Below are 22,423 nucleotides of genomic sequence, written 5' to 3' on the forward strand. Positions count from 1 at the left end.
AGGAAAATATTTTACTGCTATTAGAAGGGAGTAAATTATTTGTCATATAGCATTGGCCAGATAGTTTTCCTCTCTAGATACTTCTACAGTATGCTGGCAGATAACCACTAGAAGAATCCAGTAAATTGATTCAATATGCTATTTAGAAGCTATTGTTTTACAGAGCTCCAGGCAGAATTGTTTGTATTTGTGGTTGTGCTTTACTCCTGCAGGGTATAGAAAATACTGGAAGAAATGGAAGATACAGTATTTCAAATTGAAGGCATATTGATGTCATATAGCACTTATACATATCAGAACTTATGGACTTATCTTTAAATGATATATTATAAATTATTTATTTATATTAATGACTGTCACCCCTTCTAGACTGTAAGCTCCTTGTGGGCAGGCAACGTGTCTGCCTACTCTGCTGTACTGTACTCTCCTAAGGATTTAATACAGTGCTAAAGTCCATTGATGATTTTGACATCACATTATGGGCAACTTAGACTTATTTGATTAAACTACATGGAATGACCATGAAACTGAATAAAAGTAATTACAAGTTTGCATAAAAGGAAATTACATATTTAAGAAGAAATTGTTGGCAAATGCTGCAGAAACAGTTGTAAATGGAATGAGGAAAGTTGTACTCTCCCAACCACTTAGTACAGTGCTCTGCACATAGCAAGGGATAAAAAAATGCAATTAATGATTGATTGATTCATTACCAACCAGGCTGTTCTGAGGCCCTGGGCCGGTTTAACTTGTTTGACAATTCCTCTCCCAGGCTAAAAGACTTGTTTAAAAGAGCACCAATGCTGGAAAGCATTCATTCATTCATTCATTCAATCAATCGTATTTATTGAGCACTTACTGTGTGCAGAGCACTGTAGTAAGCACTTGGGAAGTACAAGTTGGCAACATATAGAGACGGTCCATATCTAACAAAGGGCTCACAGTCCGGAAGTGGAAGACAGACAACAAAACAAAACATGTAGACAGGTGTCAAAATTGTCAGAACAAATAAAATTATAGCTATATGCACATCATTAACAAAATAGAATAGTAACTATGTACAAGTAAAATAAATAGAGAAATGAAACTACAAATATATACAAGTGCTGTGGGGAGGGGAAGGAGGTGGGGGGGGATGGGGAGGAGGTGAGGAAAAAGGGGTCTCAGTCTGGGAAGGCCTCCTGGAGGAGGTGAGCTCTCAGTAGGGCTTTGAAGGGAGGAAGAGAGCTAGCTTGGCAGGTGTGTGGAGGGAGGGCATTCTCGGCCAGGGGAAGGACGTGGGCCAGGGGTCGATGGCGGGACGGGTGAGAACGAGGCCCAGTGAGGAGGTGAATGGCAGAGGAGCTGAAGGTGCAGGCTGGGCTGTAGAAGGAGAGAAGGGAGGTGAGGTAGGAGGGGCGAGGTGATGGAGAGCCTTGAAGCTGAGAGTGAGAAGTTTTTGTTTGATTCGTAGGCTGACAGGCAACCACTGGAGATTTTTGAGGAGGAGAGTGACATGCCCAGAGTGTTTCTGTACAAAGATAATCCAGGCAGCAGAGTGAAGTATAGACTGAAGTGGGGAGAGATAGGAGGATGGGAGATCAGAGAGGAGGCTGATGCAGTAATCCAGTCAGGATAGGATGGGAGATTGAACCAGCAAGGTAGCGGTTTGGTTGGAGAGGAATGGGTGGATCTTGGCGATGTTGCGGAGGTGAGACCGGCAGGTTTTGGTGACGGATTGGATGCGTGGGTTGAATGAGAGAGCGGAGACGAGAATGACATCAAGGTTGTGGGCTTGTGAGACGGGAAGGATGATAGTGCCATCTACAGTGACGGGAAAGTCAGGGAGAGAACAGGGTTTGGGAGAGAAGATAAGGAGTTCAGTCTTGGACATATTGAGTTTTAGATGGTGGGCAGACATCTAGATGGAGGTGTCCTGAAGGCAGGAGGAGACCCGAGCCTGAAGGAAGGGAGAAAGAGCAGGGGCAGAGATGTAGATTTGGGTGTCATCAGCGTAGAGATGATAGTTGAAGCAGTGGGAGCGAATGAGTTCACCAAGGGAGTGAGTGTAGATAGGGAACAGAAGGGGAACAAGAACTGACCCTTGAGGAACCCCTAGAGTAAGGGGATGGGAGGGAGAGGAGGAGCCCACAAATGAGACTGAGAATGAATGACCAGAGAGATAAGAGGAGAACCACGAGAGGATGGAGTCTGTGAAACCAAGGTTGGATAGCATGTTGAGGAGAAGAGAGTGATCCACAGTGTAGAAGGCAGCTGAGAGGTCGAGAAGGATTAGGATAGAGTAGGAGCCATTGGATTTGGCAAGAAGGAGGTGGTGGTGGTGGTGACCTTTGAGAGGGCAGTTTCTGTGGAGTGGAGGGGATGGAAACCAGATTGGAGGGGGTCAAGGAGAGAGTTGGCATTGAGGAATTCGAAGCAGTGAGTGTTGACAACTCGTTCTAGGAGTTTGGAAAGGAAGGGTAGGAGGGAGATAGGGCAATGACTAGAAGGGGAGGTGGGGTAGGATTGGGGAGATGTGGGCAGCATGGTCTAATAGAAAGAGCACGGTCCTAAGAGTCAGAGAACCTGAGTTCTAATCCTGATTCCACCACTTGACTGCTGTGTGAAGTTGCACAAGTCACTTAACTTCTCTGAGCTTTATTAGTTTCCTCAACTGAAAAATAAGGATTTAATACCCATTCTCCCTACTACATATAGTGTGAGCCCCTGAGGAACAGGGACTGTAACCAACTTGATTATTTTGTGTCTACCCCAGCACTTAGAACAGTGTTTGACCCTGGCCTCTGCATGTAGTAAGCACTCAATAAATACCACTGATTGATTGATAGCCATAGAGTAGCAAATATCATAAAAAAAGCCCCAAGAACAACAGCAACACTAAGGAATTTGGACTATGGCAAGAGACAAACTGTAACCCCAGCACTTTGTCCCAATATGGGATAAAAAGGAGCTACACTTATGAAGAAATAAATACTGTTCAGGATGGAGTCTTTTGGCTTAGTCATCTAAGGTTATTAGCACCAAGAGAAAGACACTGTGCTGAAAAAGACAGAAAGGTGTTAGCCCTTGACTTTCTATCTTTAAAAAATGGTAGGTTATTCCTTGTAGAAACCGGGCACAATCATTAGTAATATTTTTTAAGAAAAACTTGTGGGGCACACAAGTCATTTCAAAGGCTAGTTTTTCAATAGTATTTATATGATTTGAAATTGTGTTATGCTCCAAGAAGGTAATTATTGCAGACATAGTATTTAATCGCACGTAATGAAGCATATGCAAATATAGAGCTTGAATTTGATAGGATGCATATAAATAGAGTTTCAAAGTAACTAGAGTTAAAATGTGGAAGATTCTGGTAGAGGCCATGGAATAGCAGTACAGGATTAAATAAGCTTATTTTTTCATGATGTCGTTTATTGTATGAGGTTATGACAGATAATGAACCACAATTTGGTACGTGCTGACTTTAAAAGAATGCACCTTGGAATATGTCTTTTTACCCAGGATTCTCCTGAGACAAAATAGGTAACAGCCTATTGGGTAAAAATCATTATGAGATTATTTGCAAAAGATTGAGGAAGGAACCTTTATTTGTTGTGATTAAATGCCAAATTGCACCTCTGTTGATGGGTTGGTCATCCATGAGGGATAGACTACCTACCTGTCCTTCATACTTGAAGAAGACACATTACTGACAAAAAAATCAATTAGTCAATCAATGGTATTTACTGAGCACTTACTGGGTGCAGAGCATTGTACTAAGTGCTTTGGAGAGTACAATGCAGTAGAGTTGGTAGACAGGATTCCTGCTCGCAAAGAGTTTACAGAGTAGAACTGGAGACAGACATTAAAATAAATTACAGATAAGGGAAATGGCAGAGTATAAGGATAGGTATCTGAGTGCTGTGAGGCAAGGGATGGCGTGAGTATGAAGTGCTTTGGGAATCAGCAGGATCTAGTCAGAGGTCCTGGGTTCTAATCCCCGCTCTGCCGGTTGCCTGCTGTGACCTTGAGCGATGATACACTTAACTTTTCTGTGCCTCCGTTTCCTCGACCAGAAAATGAGGATTTAAAATCTGTTTTCCCTCCTACTTAGATGGTGAGCCCCATCTACCTCTGCATTTAGAACAGTGCTTGGTACATAGTAAGCACTTAGCAGATATGATAAATAAATAAAATGAATAAGAGAATAAATAAGTGCATAGGTGATGCAGAAAGGAGGTTATATAGGGGAAGTGAGGGCTTTGGCAAGGAGGTCTCTTGGAGAAAATATGATTTTAGGAGGGTTTTGAAGGTGGGGAGAGTGGTGGTCTGACCCTTATTAAGGGGAAATGATAATAATAATAATTTTGGTATTTGTTAAGCACTTACTATGTGCAAAGCACTGTTCTTAGTGCTGGGGAGGATACAAGGTGATCAGGTTGTCCCAAGTGGGGCTCACAATCTTAATCCCCATTTTACAGATGAGGTAACTAAGGCACAGAGAAGTGAAGTGACTTGCCCAAAGTCACACAGCGGACATTTGGCAGAGCTGGGATTTGAACCCATGACCTCTGACTCCAAAGCCCGGGCTCTATCCACTGAGCCACGAAGAAGTTATAGGCAGGAGGGAGGAGGTGGGCAAAGGGTTGGTGGTTGTACAGAAGAGATAGAGGTACAGTAATTTGGTTGATGTTAGAGGAATGAAGTGAGTGGGTTGAGTTGTAGATCAGCGAGGTAAAGTAGGATGGAAAGAGCTGACTGAGTGCTTTAAAACCGATAGTAAGAGGTTTCTGTTTCATGGAAAGGTGGGTGAGCAACAATTCGAGGGTTTTGAGGAGTGGAGTGATGTAGATTGAATGATTTTTGAGGAAAATGATCCAGGTAGCAGAACGAAGTATGGACCAGAAAGGGGAGAGACAGAAGGCAGGGAGGTCAGCAAGGAGGCTGGCGCAGTAGGCAAGGAGGCCAAGTTGTACTTCCCAAACATTTAGTACAGTGCTCTGTACACAGTAAGCACTCAATAAATACAATTGAATGAATGAAAGGAGGGGTATGGATAAGTGCTTGGATAAGTGGGGTAGCAGTTTGGATGGAGAGGAAAGGGTGGATTCTGGATATATTGTACAGGCAGAACAAACAGGACTTGGTGAGAGATTGGATGTGTGGGTTGAATAAGAGAGATGAATCAGAGAAAGCGTCAAGGTTCCGGGCATTATGATATGTGTGAGACTAAGAAGGCAAATGAGTGAATATTCCCTGTCATGCTGACATGTTTGTTATTTCCTGAATCTGATGTTGTTTTCATCATTTTAATGGTATTTGTTAAGCACTTATTATGTTCTAGACAATATTCAAAATGCTGGAGTAGATACAAGCTAATCAGGTTGGACACAGTCCATGTCCCACATGGGGCTCACAGTTGTCTCCATTTTACAGATGAGGTAACTGAGGTACAGAAAAGTGAAGAGACTTGCCCAAGGTCACACAACAGACAGGTTTTCTCAGGACTCTTGCCTCGCTTCAGCTGAAAGCTGCAGCTTTTTTGACTGCAATCCATTGGCCAGACAGACTAATCTGAGAGAATAAATTCCATGGGGGACGGGATAGTCTCATGCTTATTTTGTACATTCAAAAGCACTTAGTAAAGTGCAATGCACTCAGTAGTTGCTAAAAAAAATGACATTATTAATCGACTCCCAATTTTCATATGGGATGGAGCTTTGTCTGAGAGAGAGAATATAACCTACTAGAGAAGCAGCATGGCATAGTGGAGAGAGCATGGGCCTGGGAAGGACCTGGGTCTTAATACTGGCTCTATCACTTGTCTTTAGGGTGACCTTGGGTAAGTCACTTCATTTCTCTGTGCCTCAGTCACCTTAACTGTAAAATGGGGATTAAGACTGTGAGCCCCATATGAGACAGGGACTGTGTCCAAACTGATTTGCTTGCATCCACTCCAGTGCTTAGTACAGTGCCTGGCACATAGTAAGCACTTGATACATGCCACAATTGTTATTATTATTACCATTATTATTATTATCATTATTTTGTAAATTCCTCCCCCCTCTAGACTGTGAGCCCGTTGTTGGGTAGGGACTGTCTCTATATGTTGCCAACTTGTATTTCCCAAGTGCTTAGTACAGTGCTCTGCACACAGTAAGTGAAGGAGATGTTAGGAGAAGCAGCATGGCTCAGTGGAAAGAGCACAGGTTTTGGAGTCAGAGGTCATGGGTTCAAATCCCGGCTCTGCCAATTGTCAGCTGTGTGACTTTGGGCAAGTCACTTAACTTCTCTGTGCCTCAGTTACCTCATCTGTAAAATGGGGATGAAGACTGTGAGCCCCCCGTGGGACAACCTGATCAGCGTGTAATCTCCCCACTGCTTAGAACAGTGCTTTGCACATAGTACCTGGGACTCAGAAGTCCCGTCTCTGTCACTTGTCAGCTGTGTGTGACCTTGGGCAAGTTACTTAACTTCTCTGTGCCTCAGTTCCCTTGTCTTTAAAATAGAGATTAAAACTGTGAGCCTCATGGGGGACAGGGGGACATGTGTCCAACCCAATTTGCTTGTATCCTCTCCAGTGCTTTGCATAGTGCCTGGCATATAGTAGGTGTTTAACACCATTATTATTATTGTTATTATTACCATTATTATTATTATTATTACTATTAGCTGAGAGGGACTTATTCGCTGACCAGATTGAGCTTTTTGTAGGGCAGGGGTGGGCAATGATTTTTAGCCTATGAGCCATTTAATATGTTATGTGAGCCAGCTGTGGGTTTGGCAATAGACAATGGTGGGTGAGGGGAAGGGTTTAAAAACAGAAGCGGCTGTACTTCTGTATGTCACAGCTCTCTCTCTTGCTCAAATCCAGCCAAGGATCCCCATCACACCAAAAGCCCTGACAGCCTTGACGAGCTCAGAACTAGGAGAAGCTACTGTGGACAAAAGTGCCACTTTCACTGATTAAACAGCTGTGCGGCTTTGGACAAGTCACTTAACTTCTCTGTGCCGCAGTTCCCTCATCTGAAAAATGGGGATTAAGACTGCCGGGACAAGCTCAGAGCTGGGAGAAGCTGCCATGGACAAAAATACCACTTCCTCTAATAAACAAGCGCTTAGTACAGTGTTCTGCACACAATAAATTCTCAATAAATATGATAGATTGAATGAATGAATGAATGAATGAAACTGTCTGCTATGTGACCTTAGGGAAGTCACCTAACATCTCTGTGCTTCAGTTTCCTCATCTGTAAAATGGGGATTAAGACTGCGAACCTCATGTGGGACAGGGACTGTGTCCAGTCTGATTAGCTTGTATCAGCACTTTGTACAGTCCCTGGCAGGTAGTAAATTTGACAATTGCCACACAAACACAAAAAAGAGGACCCATACATTCTCTGACTTGTCCGAAAAGCAGCTTGACCTAGTGGAAAGATCATGGGCCTGGGATTAAGAAGGACCTGGATTTTAGTGTCCACCCCACCACTTGTTTGCTGTGTGACCTTGGACAAGTCACTTCACTTCTTTGTGTGTCAGTTTTCTCATTGATAAAATGGGGATTAAGACTGTGAGCCTCACGTGGGACAGGGACAGTGTGCAACCTGATTAACTCGTCTCTACCCCAACACTTAGTACAGTGCCTGGAACATAGTAAGCACTTATCAAATACCATTAAATAAATTGGCAGACCAGATCCAGCCTTTGCGGGCTGGAGTAAATCAGTTTACACGTAATCCCTGACCCATCTCTGTTACAGGTGAACTGGTCCTAATTTAGCCTGGTTTATTTTCCCTAGTTCCAATGGTTCATTCCATCACCACTGCCGCTATTTTGGGCTGGGTCGTTTCGGTAAACAGGAAGGGATTAAGGGAGAGCTGTAGGATGCAGGAAATGTTCAGCTCGCTGGTGCCAGTTTGGCAGCCGGATGCTTTGCTAAGGAAGTCAGCTTCCCTGCAAGGGCCCCATATGTTTGGAAGTGGAACTGGAATTTTTCAATCCAGCGTGATAAGTGCCAACTCTTCTTTTTGAATGTGGGGATGTGACTGGTCCAGGGATTTTAGGGGGGATTAGAGGCTTGAAGAGGGCAGGCTTCAGTAATGGGCCAGAAAGCCACTATTCTGGGTCTTTTCTGCCCTGACTGGTCTTGCCAGAGACCTGGGAAGGGTGAGGCTGGGAATCTACCTCAGAAATGCTCCCATTGTCCTTGTGGAGGGAGCATTTCTGGTAGCAGTTTCAATCATGGGAGCCCTGCCTGGGGTGGTGTGAGGAGATGAGTCAGGGAAGATCGAAGGGTTTGCTTAAGGACAAGCAGCATGGCCTAGTGGATAGAGCACAAGCCTGGCAGTCAGTCCCTCAATTTTATTTACTGAGTGGTTACTCTGTGCAAAGCACCCTACTAAGCGCTTGAGAGAGTACAATATAGCAATACACAGACACATTCTCTGCCCACAACGAGCTTACAGCCTAGAGGGGGACATTAATATAAATAAATTACAGATATATACATAAGTGCTGTGAGGGGGGACAAATAAAGGGAACAAGTCAGGGTGATACAGAAGCGAGTGGAAGAAGAGGAAAGGAGGGTGAAATCAGGAAAGACTTTTTGGAGGAAAGTGCCTTCAATAAGGCTTTGCAATGGGGAGAGGGGGAGTCAGAAGGACCTGTGTTCTAATCCTGACTCCACCCCTTGTTTGCTGTGTTACCCTGGGCAAGCCACTAAGTCACTCCACTTCTCTGTGCCTCAGTTCCCTCATCTGTAAAATAGGGATTAAGATGGTTTCCCATGTAGGACAGGAACTGTGTCCAACCTGATTAGCTTATATCTACTCTAGTGCTTAGTACAGTGCCTGCCACATAGGAAGCACTTTACAAATGCCATTAAAAAACAACAAGGTGGCAACTCCAGGAGGATACATTTGGCTTCCTTGGGCTGTCCTGGTAGCAGGGATTGGAGAGGGCTTCCCTGCCACCTGTGGGAATTTGTTGGTTACATGCTTACAGTCCCTTTAGACTGTAAGCTCGTTGTGGGCAGGGAATTTGTCTGTTTATTGTTGCATTTTATTGTATTGTGTATTGCACTCTCCCAAGAGCTCTGCACACAGTGAGCGCTCACTAAATCTCATTAATGAATGAATGGAAGTGCTGGCTCTCTCTTACCTCTCAGCTCCTTAGAAGTCTCTGCTGCCGGGCTGGGTCCCCATCGGATGTGATTGTCCAGCCGGATGCCAGAGCCCAGCCCTATCAGGGCTTATTGTGGGAAGGGGAGCTTCCAAGCCCATACTGGGAGCTCTTGGACATATTCAGGAGAAGGAGGCTTTTGGGAGAGCAACCTGCTAAAAGCATGGATGGGGAAAAGAGGAGAGGCTCAGAGCAACCTAATGACGTCCTCTGCAGCACTGCACACAGATGTCAGCAGATTGCACTGCATGAAGTGTGCACACAGTGTGAGGTCACAGCAGCAAGTATGATGGAGATGGTGGCACTTTAAATCTTTGCCTTCTGGCAGCTGAGTGACTGAGGCTGGTCCTCATCTCACCTCCCTTTCCCAGCTCAAATTAAAAAAGTGCTTGTACCCTAGATATAGATTGTGGGCTGTAAATAATTGTAATTCCTGACTCTAAATCATTATGTGCCTGTCTACCCACTGGTAGATGGGGTGGGCATGGAATGTGTCTGTTTATTGTTATAATGTACTCTCCCAAGCACTTAGAATAGTGCTTTGCACACAGTAAGCACTCAGTGAATATGATTGAATCGAATGAATGAATGAATGGTTCTTTAGATATTTTTGTGTTCTCCCAAGCATTTAGTGCATTACTCTGGACACACTAGATTGCCGTTTGATTGGTGTACTGAAAAAATTAGACAGGATTGATTTGAGTTTCCTTTTATCATACTAAGTATCTTTATAGGCCTGCAAATTTTTAACAAATTCTGTATTCGCTCACATAACTGCTCCACTTTTTTGGTTTAAAGATGACGGTTTAAAGTTGGTAGCTATAAGTATCCACTCTGACAAGCTCTTTTTCAGCCCCAAGTGAATTAAAAAGGGAATGGTAAATGAAGACTTTCAAAAGAAAAAATATTAATAAAAAAGCCAACCATATATCTACTTCATTTTTCATTGGGAAATATTTTTGAAACAATTCAAGAGTGGATCGTGTACAATTTAAAGAATGTAGGGCATTTTAGCTCCTTGTTTTTAACTGAGGGCTACTTTCTTGTCTCTCAACCATTCTAGGGACCAGTGGGATTTAGAGTTTTGAGATTATCCCAAAACAATCTAGTCCCCTTGGATTATGAAATCATTGCATGCTCAGCCTCCCCACAAATAGGCATTCACATGGAAGTCCAATGTAAAAAAAAGAAAGGAGAAGTGGTCTTTAATAATAAGTAGTAGTTATGCTACTTGTTAAGTGCTTACTATGTGCCAAACACTGTTCTAAGTGCAGGGGTTGATACAAGTTAGACATGTTGGACATAGTCCCTGTCCTACATGGGGCTCACATTCTTAATCACCATTTTACAGATGAGGCAACTGAGACACAGAGAAGTTAAGTGACATACCCAAGGTCACATAGCAAACATGTGGTGGAGCTGGGATTAGAACTCAGAACTTTTTGACTGACAGGCCCATGCTCTATCCACTAAGCCACACTTAAGTGTACTTGAGATTCAAGATGTACTCATCTTACTCAAGTGCCTGGAACAAAGGGCAGAGTAGATTTTGTGTATGTTTCATTATATCTTGGGTAGCCTGCCATGAGAATAGTAGGATGATTTTAAAGATTTATTTAGAAACATTGTTTTTCAGGCTTTACTAAATGTTATTCTTAAATGAGAATAAGGCACCTTTGGAAGCTGAATTAATTATTTCAGGCTCCTAGAATTAATTTTAAAATTGTGAAGCACAGATTGGCGGGAGGCAGCGTGGCAAAGAGCACAGGACTAAGATTCAGGAGACCTGGGTTCTAATCCTGGCTCTTCATTTGCCTGTTGTGTGATCTCAGGAAAGCCACTTCACTTCACAGTGCCTCAGTTTCCACATCTGTAAAATGGGATCTCATACTCTCTTAGACTGTGAGTCCCATGTGGGACAGAGACTATGTCTGATCTGATTATCCTGCATCTACACCAGTACTTAATAATGGTGGTATTCCTTGAGCACTTCAAGCACAGTGCTTGTCACAGAGTAAGGATTTAACAGATTGTTAAATAAACAATTGTTAAACAATTGTTAATTGTTAGGTCAAGAGATGCACAGACAGGAAATGCAAGGCACATCTGGGAGGGGAGCACAGGATTCCTGACCCCCAATCCTGCTCAGTAGAGGAGCAGTGTCGCCTAATGGAAAGAGAATGGGCCTGGGAGTACAAGGCCCTGAGTTTTAGTCTTGGCTCCCCCAGTTGCTTGTTGTGTAACATGGGGCGAAGTCACTTAACGTCTCTGTGCCTCATTTCCCTCATCTGTAAAATGGGGATTCACTGTCTACTCTCCCTGCCCCCTACTTAAGACTGTGAGCCCCATGTGGGACAGGGATTGGGTCTGACTTGATTAACTTGATTAACTTGCCCCAGCGCTTCCAACAGTGCTTGACAAATAGTAAGCACTTAACAAATACAGTAATAATTCAATAATGATAATAACTAGAAAGTGCAGTTGTTATGGGTCAGATGTGAGGGGAAACTGAAGGGAATCTGATGCAATTTGGACAAAGGGTCCATTTTAGACCCCCGTAATTGACAGGACTCACCACCCCAAGGCATACCAAGCCCCTTCGCCTCTCCCATGGAGAACTTCCTGCGCCATCTGCTCTCCTCAATACTCACTTGAACATCTGTTGCTCTTCTCCAGGTACTTTGAATTTTACGAGGGGCCTTTTGAGTTCAACTCTACCAAGTGTCTGGAGCTAAGGCATGATATTTTGGAGATCAAAGTGCTTTCTATGTAAGTATCCCTGTACAGAGGATTTTCATGATCCTGGACAGGAAGCTTCCCTACCCATTCATTTGGAGCGTGAATCAGGGGGAGGAAGAGGAGGGTGGCCTGGGGAAAAAGACTGACCGGGGGAGTGGCTGGTGAGGCATAAAATCCCCTGGGCTTTCTGGGGAGATGGATGGGTCGTCTTTGTCATTAAATTACACTTTTTGTTTTTCACCTGAGCATCTGGCTTCCTTTTCTGCTTGTAATGCCTGTTTCTGGAGGAAAACCACTTTTTAGTGGGAGTCAGTGTGCTGCTTTCAATGTGTTTGTTCAATGCGGTCTTTTATTCTTTCTTTAGAGAATGTGCATTTAAACCCCCAAATGTACCTAGGGCCTGTGGGGAGAATGCCTGGAGAGGGAGGGGAAAGGGGAGGTAATTAATGGCTCCTAAAGTGAACATCACATGATCAGGCTAAAGGATCTGGGGCCTAGAAGTCAGAATGCCAGCCCTGTTACCCGTTTTCTTTTCCCTCCCCGCCATCACTCTCCCACCTCTGGCTTGCTTTAGCTGGCGGTGAGCACTGTTGCATAGCATGAGATAGATAACTTTAGGACCAGCTGCTTAACTTCTCCTAGTGCTGGTTCATTCATTCATTCATTCATTCAATCATATTTATTGAGCACTTACTGTGTGCAGAGCACTGTACTAAGCACTTGGGAAGTACAAGTCGGTAACATATAGAGACGGTCCCTTCCCAACAACAGGCTCACAGTCTAGAAGGGGGAGACAGACAACAAAACAAAACATGTAGACAGGTGTCAAAATCGACAGAACAAATAGAATTAAAGCTATGTGCACATCATTAACAAAATAAATAGTAAATATGTACAAGTAATAGAGTAATAAATCTGTACAAATATATATACAAAAAGGGGGCTCAGTCTGGGAAGGCCTCCTGGAGGAGGTGAGCTCTCAGTAGGGCTTTGAAGGGAGGAAGAGAGCTGGCTTGGTGGATGTGTGGAGGGAGGGCATTCCAGGCCAGGGGAAGGACGTGAGCCAGGGGTCGATGTTTGGACAGGTGAGAACGAGGGCTTCCTCCTTCTCCTCTCTCCATTCTGGGTGGAACCCTCCACGTCTCCCCCGGGTCGGGTGGACGGCTACAAGGAAAGGAGCCGGGGTTATTCTGCCTAGAAATATTGTGATGTTCGATTAGATTGTGGGTTTTAGTGGTGGATCAAGGTTTTCCCGATGCTGAATCCCCCTGCACCTCCAAATAGGACCCCAGAGCCGGTGCTACTGGCTGAAAACCCAAAAGACAAATACTTTCCCCCACTTCAAAGGCTTATTTAAGGCATATGTCCTCCAAGAGGCCTTCCCAACCTAAGCCCCTCCTTTCCTCTTCTCCCACCCTCTTCTGCATCACCCTGACCTGCTTACTTGGTTCTTTCTCCCCTCCTGGCCCCACAGCACTTATGTACATATTTGTAACATTTATATTGATGTCTGTCTCCCTTCCTCTAGACTGTAATGTAGTTGTGGGCCAGGAATGCTTCTGTTTATTGTTGTATTGTACTCTCCCAAACGCTTAGTACAGTGCTCTGCACACAGTAAGTGCTTAATAAATACGATTGAATGCATGAATGAAGTCTCTGGCCAGAATTCTAGAGTACCTTTACTGCCTGTCCCCAGGACTCTAGCTCTGGAGAAGCTCAGAGGACTTTTGCTCCAAGTCTCAGGCTACCCCAGGACCCTATCCTTCCCACCAGCTCTGCAGTGTACCCATGGCCCCACCTTTGATTAACCCTTGAGCCTCAGCCTCAGCCTTCTCCCCATCTCCCCGTTCCTAATGTGACGGCTGTTGGAAATGCTGACTGCGCTCCCAGCCCGCTGGAAAGTGAATCATTTATTGCTGACTCATGCGGTGCAGAAATAAATCATTTAAACTGCACGGAGTTTACTGTCAGTGCCCTTGTGAAGGGATTGTCTATGCTGGAGCCCCTTCTGCTCGCCAAGAGAACTCTCTCTGTGGTTTAGTATTTGGAAACATGGCTAATAAACTTCCTAGATTCCCATTCATTCGTTCAATGGTATTTAGGGAGCACTGACTGTGCAGAGCACTGTACTAAGCACTTTTTTAAATGGCATTTATTAAGCGCTTACTATGTGCAAAGCACTGTTCTAAGCACTGGGGAGGTTACAAGGTGATCAGGTTGTCCCACAGGGGGCTCACAGTCTTAATCCTCATTTTACAGTTGAGGTAACTGAGGCACAGGGAAGTGAAGTGACTTGCCCAAAGTCACACAGCTGACAAGTGGCAGGGTTGGGATTTGAACCCATGACCTCTGACTCCAAAGCCCGTGCTCTTTCCACTGAGCCACACTGAGTACACCATAACAATAACAGACACATTCCCTGCCCACAACGAGCTTTAAGTCTAGAGGCACAGGAGAGGGAGAGGAAGAGGGAAAGAGTTAAAGGAGTCATTCCTCAGTAGACCCCTTTTACTCCTCCATTCAATTCAGAGAAATGGGGCTATTTCCTCCATGTAAGGCTGTGAAATCTAGGCTTAATCTCTCTGGGCCTCAGTTTCCCCATCTGTAAATTTGGAGTAATAAAACCTGCCCTTCCTGATCTCACCAGATCAGGACAAATGGCATAACAGAGGGGAGTACCTTGAGTTTTATCAACAGAAACATGCTATGGAAATCAGAGAAGGGTGATAATCACGTGAGCATCATTATTGGTTTGTTTCCATGGTAGAAGGGGAGGGGATTGTCTTAAATCTTCTCAGAGAAGCCTCCGGGATGTGAGGTGTGTAGGTAGAGGTATGAGCAGCTGCCACCCAAACAGTGATTTCTGGCTTCCAATGGAGAATACAGGCAGGAGGGAAAGGAAGTTGCTTTTCCTGTTGCAAATCCTGGGTGTACATTGTTGTACCCTTGGGAGCACTGGACAGGAGAATCCAATTTGCCATTAAACTTACTACCTACTAAAGGCCATTTTGGACTACTACGGCTACTATGAACTGTGGTAATTTGTTAAGCGCTTAATATGTGTCAAGAACTGTACTAATCTCTGGGGTAGATACAAGATAATCAGATATCATGGCGTTCACGGTCTAAGTAGGAGGGAGAACAGGTATTGAATCCCCATTTTGCAGATGAGGGAACTGAGCCGCAGACAGTGACTTGCCCAAGGTCACAGAGCAGGCAAGAAGTGGAGATGGGATTAGAACCCTGGTCCTCTGACTCCCAATCCATGTTCTTCCCACTAGGCCATGCTGCTTCTCCAATAGAACTCTGATAAAACTTCTGAAGCATCTGATTAATTCATCTTCTTCTGTGATGTTCACTGGTTACAGCTAGTAAAGGCGTGAGAGTCATGGGAGTTCTTTGGGCTTCTGAAAAAAACTCTCAGGATTCACTGAGAGAGGAAGAGACAGTGAGGGCTGGGATTAAATGGGCTGAGCCTCACTGAGCTTCTCAGGGGCTCAGATTTGAGACATCTGTTTAAGGTCTGGAGACAAAGGACTGAACAAATGAACCAGAATGGAGAAATGACTGCTTGGAGAGGATGGAGAGAAAGTGGTTCCCTTTTCAAAATGAGATCACTGACCTCATTATTTAACTCCTTTTGGAAGGGTGAAGCAGTCGGAATTATTTGACCGGTGGAAGAGTCTCCAGATGTGCAAGTGGGCGATGAACATATCGGAAGCCAAGCAATTCAAGTATGTAGGCCTTTGTGTTGTCATTCTTCTTTTTGTTTCCACCTTGATCACTGGGAAGTGGAATTTCTAGAGCATTTTTGGAGGAATACAGGAGCAGGGTGTTGTGTTCCCTTGGCTTACCAGACAGGGGTGTGTCTTCTTGGGGTGATGTTCTGGGGAACTGGCAATGTGTTGAAGGAACTGGGTGGCACCCAAAAGACTCAGAAATCAAGGTTCTTGGATATCATATTGACCGTGGATTGTAAACTCCATATTTCAAGCTCCTGATGGGCAGGGGTTATGTCAACACAGGCCTGGGGAGTCATTTTTCTAGGTGGCGGGGTGAATCAATGGAGAGGGAGCAAAAGACCCCATTCAGAAAATCAGCAGTGTTGCCTAGTGGAAAGAGCACAAGCCTGGGAGTCAGAAGACTTAGGTTGTAACTCTGGCTCCACCATTTGCCTATTGTATGACCTTGGGAAAGTCACTTAACTTCTCCTTGTCTCAGTTTTCCCACCTGCAAAAATCGGGTCTGTGAGCCCATGTGGGACAGGGACTATGTGTGACCTAATTATCTTATATCAACCCCAGCTCTCAGTACAGAGCTTGGCACATACTAAGCTCTTAACAAATACCACAGTTATCATCATCATATATTATTTTTATATTGTCCTCTTCCAAACACTTAGTACAGCATTCTGCACAGGTAAGCACTCAATAAACACCATCAAATTATTGACTGCTAGGAACTTTATAACCTTTTAGAAAGGCCAGCCGGGAGTCTTAGCACACCCCAGTCCAATTCCCCACTTTACAGATGGGAAAACTGAGGCACAGAGAAGTGAAGGGATTCATCCACAGTCACACAGCAAGTCAGTGAGAGACCCAGCCTCGGCCACGGAGGAGCCCAGACCCTCAGCATGGGCAAAGATGGCTAGCCAATCATGAGGCATTTAGAAGAATGAAGTTTGAACAGAGTGAAATGATGCTATGTATGCAAATCATTCGTTAAAGGACTGCCGGTAGCCAGTCAGAGATGGATAGAAGATGAAATTGGATCTGAGGGGATATTAGCATTAATCGTGTGCATTGGCAGCCCCAACAAAGGACAATCTGCAAGGTCAAGAGAAACTAGTAAGACTTTGAAATGGTACCAGAAGGCATAGGAAGCTCTACTTGCTAGCAAGTTAAGTTGGCCCAAAGTGAAGGTCCTTCCTGAAAGGTTTTTCAATAAATTAATCAATCATATTTATTGAGCACTTATTGATAACAGAATTGATAGATGTGTTCCCTTCCCATAACTCAAGTGGAGACAGAAATTTCCCCAATAATAATAATACTGATAATAATTGTGGGATTTGTTAAACGTTTATTATGTGCCGGACACTGTAGTAATTGCTGAGGTAGATACAAGGTAATCGGGTTGTACAGAGTCCCTGTCCCACATAGGCCTCACAGTCTTAATCCCAGTTTTCCACATGAGTTAATTGAGGCACAGAGAAGTGAAGTGAATTGCCCAAGGTCACATAGCAGATGTTTGACGGAGCTGGGATTAGAACCCAGGTCTTTCTGATTCCCGGCCCCGTGCTCTATCCATTAAACCACACTGCACTGCCCAGCACTAGTCTGTTACTCAGTAGTGTTTATGGAACAATAAACCAATTGAGTTTATTTGTTAGTAATGAATATTGCCAAGTATTTATTCCACGTCAAACACTGGGGTAGATACAAAATCATCAGGTTGGACACAGTCCCTGTCCCACATGGGGCTCACAGTCTAAGTATGAGGCAGGATCTCGATCTCGCCCATCTTGCCACTGATCCCTTGCCTACATTCTTCCTCTAGTCTTGGAACTCCCTCCCACTTCATAGCCAACAAATGATCACTCTCTCCACCTTCAAAACCTTATTAAAATCACATCTCCTTCAAGAGGTCTTCCCTGATTAAGCCCTCACTTCCCCTTTTCCCTCTCCCTTCAGTATCACCTTTGCACTCGTATTTGGACCCTTTTTTCACCCCACCATCAGTCCCACAGCACTTATGTACATTTCTGAAATCTATTTTAATGTCCACCTCCCCCTTCATACTGTAAACTCCTTGTGGGAAGGGAATGTATCCAAAATGTATTAAATTGTACTCTCTGAAGTGTTTTGTACAGCGCTCTGCATACAGTAAGTGCCCAGTAGATATTGACTGATTGACACTGAAGCAAAGACAAATTAAGTGACTTACCCAAGTTCGCACTGCAGGCAAGTGGCGGAACTGGGTTTTAGAACCTAAGCATAATTTATTTATTCATTCATATTACTGTCTGTCTGCCCCTCTAGACTGCAAGCTTGTTGTGGGCAGGGAATATGTCCATTTATTGTTATATTATACTCTCCCAAGTACTTTGTACAGTGATTTGCACACAGTAAGTACTCAAAAAAATAGCTGAATGAATGAATGAATGAATGAAAGGTTCTCTCACTCCCAATCCTTGCTCTTTCCACTAAGGTACACCGCTAAGTGTTCTCTGCTTCTCGTCCTTAGTGAGTTCCAAAGTCCATTGGAAAAAGTAGATTGTGGGGATGAGCATTTGGGGACATAACTACCGGGGAAGGTTCTGATTCCACTTTTTGTTCTGAATGGGCAGTGCCACCACTGACACCCTTTTTTCCATCCTTCCTCACCATCTGGCCTCCACCTCTCCAGGACCATGGCACTGGCCTACAGCGCCCAGTGTGAAAATCATTTATTTGAGGCTCCTGCAGAGCCCAACCTGGTACACAGGTGCCTGAGAGAGCAAGCATTAATTTGGAGTGATGACCGGCCAATTTCTGAAAAACCAGGTTGTTTGAAGAGGAAGCATTTTGATATGATGGAAGAAAAAAAAACAATCTCAGGAACCACAAAACAGGAATGATTTGTCTGTAGCGACCTACTTCAGTTCAGTCCTCATCCCTCAACACAGGGAATGCAACACCAGCACTAAACGTATTGGCCCAAATAGCCCAGGCCCAGAATTTCCCAATTATTTGCCCATTGGATGATTTTGGGGGCATTTGGGTTTCAGGAAGCTAAGTGTCTTCCGGTAATAGGGATTTCCCAGGTGACTGGTTTTGGTCATATCAACAGTCCATTTTTGACATTTTGGGGCTTCTGCTCTCTCCATCTTCAGGGTGGAAAGACCAAATAGGACAGAAATCTAAACTATTCTCCCATTAGGGCTGAACCTCCAAGGGACATGTTTACTGGTGGAACACTAGCCAGCTGTGGAGGTGCTGGTGCGTCAGTTGATTTTCAGACATCTCATGCTTGGCAAACCCTTGAATCTCTCCTACCAGTCACTTCATTTTTAATTGCTAGCCTATTTAAAGGGAGATTAAGTGCTCTGTTCCTGAACCACTGACTCAGATTTTTTATGGTATTTATGAATTGCTTACTGTGTGCCAGGCACTCTACTAAGAGCTGGAGTAGATATAAGATAATCAGGTTGGACACAGTTCATGTCCCCATGGGGCTCACAGTCTAAATTCCCATTTAAGAGATGAGGTAACCAAGGCACAGAGAAGTTGAGTGACTTGCCCATGGTCACACAGTAAGCAAGTGGTGGAGCCAGGATTAGAAACTAAGTCTTCTGATTCCTGATCGTCTCAAATTTCTGTTTTCCAACAGAAGAACCGCTAAGAGCATTTGTTAACGCTCTCTTTTGTTGACGCAGATATTTGTGGGTGTCAGGTGTGATTTGAATGTCAAAGTTGAATTTTTAACAGTACTCTCCTCTCCTCCCTCACTACATATCCTTAGCTACATATCCTTAGACTCTGTTTCTTTGCCCAACAGTTGATCAATCAGTCAATCAACCAATTGTATTTATTGAGTGCTTATTGTAAGTTATTTTAGTGTTTGGCTCCCCTGCTAGATTGTAAGTTCCTTGAAGGCAGGGATTGTGTCTAGAGACTCTGTCACATTCTCCCAAGTGTTTAGTGCGGAGCTCTGCACAGAGTAGGGGCTCAGGAAATACTACTCATGGATTGTTTTGGAATGAGAAAGGAATGTCACGTTGGCACAGTTTTCGTCACTGTGTCGTGCAGCACTGCCGTGCCTAGCTTCCGTCCTCAGTCTGTTGGGCTGCAATCCGTTCCTCATCCCTCACCGTCTCGCTTTTGCACTGCAGGTCTACTCTGTCTCGGTGCTGCAATGCCCCCTCCTTTCTGTTCACCACCCAGAAAAACACTCCTCTGGGGACAAAGCTCAAGTATGAGGTGGACACCAGTGGCACCTACTACATCAACCAGGAAATATTCCGCATGTTTCCCAAGGTGCTTTTTCCCTCCAGATTCCCTGAAAGCTGGTGGTTGGTGGTTGGGGGTAAGGGGTGATGGTTGGAGGTGGGATGAGGTTGAGGGTTGGTAGTTGGGGGTCAGAGTGGGGGTGAGGGGTAGTGATTGGGGTTGGGTGTAGGGGGAGAGGGATGGTGCTTGGTGTTGGGGTTGTGGTGGGGGTGAGGCTTGCGTTGGGGGTAAATAATGGTGTTTGGGGTGAGGGGTAAAAAAGGCAAAATACAAGCTGAGCTTGGTGTCTGTTTTTCATGACTGCTGGTTCTTATAGAGAAGCAGCAAGGCATAGTGGAAAGAGCACGAGACTGGGAGTCAGGTCATGGGTTCTCTCCCGGCTCCTCCACTTGCCTGCTGTGTGACCTTGGGAAAGTCACTTCATTTCTCTATGCCTCTGTTTCCTCATCTGTAAAATGGGGATTAAGACTGAGCCCCCTGTGGGACAGGGACTGTTTCCAACCCGATTATCCTATATCTACCCCAGAGCTTTGTACAGTGCCTGGCACAAAGTAAACGCTTAACAAATACCACAATTATCATTATTATTATTATTTAGACAAAAGTGATCTTGCCGTCCATGGTTCATCCTAATGGATTCTGATGGCTAGTCTCTGAGTACATACTCTCTAAAAGTGTGACCAGCGAACTTGTCAGAGATGACTGGGTGAACTGGTGCTGGGTGATTCCCATCATTCCAATTAACTCAGGGCATTTGACAGCCAACATAGGACAACTGAAAGTTGATTGGGTGAGGCTGGTTCAGATCATCAGAAGTTTGGAATCAGATATAACTGGGTTTCTCTTTCTCAGGTCCAATTCTGTTTGGTTATTTGAACTTTGTGTTTGATTATCCAAACTAACTTTCATTAAGAGAGCCAATGTCAAGGTATGGATGATCAGCATTTGAAAGTATAATCTTCTGGACAATAAACCCGTTGTTGGGGAGGGATTGTCTCTGTTGCCAAATTGTGCTTTCCAAGTGCTTAGTACAGTGCTCTGCACACAGTAAGTGCTTAATAAATACGATTGAATGAAAAAATCTACTTACAGGAACCTCTCCTTAGTCCTAATTACGGAACTCTCTGTCGTGTTCCATAAGGAGTCTGAAAGGTCCGTGACCCCTGGAAAAAGAGAACCAGAAGGGATTGTTTGTTATCATTTGGTCTAGTTCCCTGCCTCATACAAAAAACCTTCCAGGAAAGCCATGAAGACCCGCGACTCTCAGCAGCCAGCTCATAACTCTTTCTCTGCTTTCCTAGGAGATTTTTTCAAAAGTCAAATGCATGCTATCCATGTATCTGCCTTTTTCTTTCTATTCTGTTTCCTCCCATTGCACAGGAGCAATTAGTTCCCATGCACTGGATTTCTGGCACCATAAGGGAGAGAGGTTGAGGCTTGACTGGATTTCCATAATTGGCCAGAGCCACTTTATTTGCAAATTCTGGATCTACGTTCCCCCCCTCCAAAGCGCTATGAATAATCACTCTGAATGATAGGATCATCCTTCGGATTCTGCTTAATTATTATTCCACCCAGCCGTAGTTTTCCATTGAGAAGTTATTTATAAAAATACAACTGCTTGCCAATGAAAGGGCTTGTCCAAACCCGTGCCTCCTGCAGTATCCTCAGGATATCTCATTTCCAGCTTACCAAGGGCATGGGAGAGAATACCAGAGCTTTTCTCAGATCCCATACTTACCGAGGGGAAGTGGACCTCCTGTTCTGGATTCCTGTGAGACTGCACTTGATCTGGGAACATGAAATCCTAGGCTGAGGATGGACTGATCAGGAAGTTCCCTTTGCCAAGGGCAGGCCGGCCCCTTTCTGCCTCCTCTCCGGCTCATATTTCTCCAGTCTGACCCTCAGGTTCTGGTCCTCTATGGTGTTCCGTGCCTTTCCCTGTGCCTGGTTTCCATGCCTCTCCCCAGTTCTGTACCGCTCCCATTCTAGCCTCCCCTTCCTCATGTGATAAAAGTGATTGATCTGAAAAAATATGTCAGGAATCCAGGCCTTCCATGCAGCATGGCCTAGTGGAAAGGGCCCAGGCCTTGGAATCAAAGGACCTCGGTTCTAGTCCCAGCTCTGTCAAATGCCTGCCATGTGATCTTGGGCAAATCATTTAACTTCTCCGTGCCTCAGTGACTTCATCTGTAAAGTGGGGATTAAATCCTACTCTCTCCTACTTAGTCTCTGAGCCCCAGGTGTGACAGGGACTGTGACCATCTTGATTAACTCATATAGTAATAATAATAATAATAATGGTATTTGTTAAGTGCTATGTGCAAAACACTGTTCTAAGTGCTGGGGGGGCTACAAAGTGATCAGGTTGTCCCACTTGGGGCTCACAGTCTTAATCCCCATTTTACAGATGAGGTAACTGAGGCACAGAGAAGTTAAGTGGCTTGCTCAAGGTCACACAGCTGACAAGTGGCAGAGCCGGGATTCAAACACATGACCTCTGACTCCCAAGACCTCACTCTTTCCACTGA

At 44.5% G+C, this 22,423-nt stretch overlaps 1 protein-coding gene across 2 annotated transcripts in view; it reads left to right on the plus strand.

Moving 5' to 3' along the window:
* The window catches only part of ST8SIA5 (ST8 alpha-N-acetyl-neuraminide alpha-2,8-sialyltransferase 5), a 91,609-nt gene that overhangs the window by 51,663 nt on the left and 17,523 nt on the right, over positions 1-22,423 (plus strand). For both annotated transcript variants that reach the window (XM_038743676.1, XM_038743677.1), the window contains 3 exons: positions 11,839-11,931; positions 15,549-15,635; positions 19,775-19,919. In XM_038743676.1, coding sequence (XP_038599604.1) covers positions 11,839-11,931; positions 15,549-15,635; positions 19,775-19,919 — 325 coding nt within the window. The remainder of the gene's footprint in view (positions 1-11,838; positions 11,932-15,548; positions 15,636-19,774; positions 19,920-22,423) is intronic.

Source organism: Tachyglossus aculeatus, chromosome 3, assembly GCF_015852505.1.
Source record: "Tachyglossus aculeatus isolate mTacAcu1 chromosome 3, mTacAcu1.pri, whole genome shotgun sequence".
NCBI classification, from domain to species: Eukaryota; Metazoa; Chordata; class Mammalia; order Monotremata; family Tachyglossidae; genus Tachyglossus; species Tachyglossus aculeatus.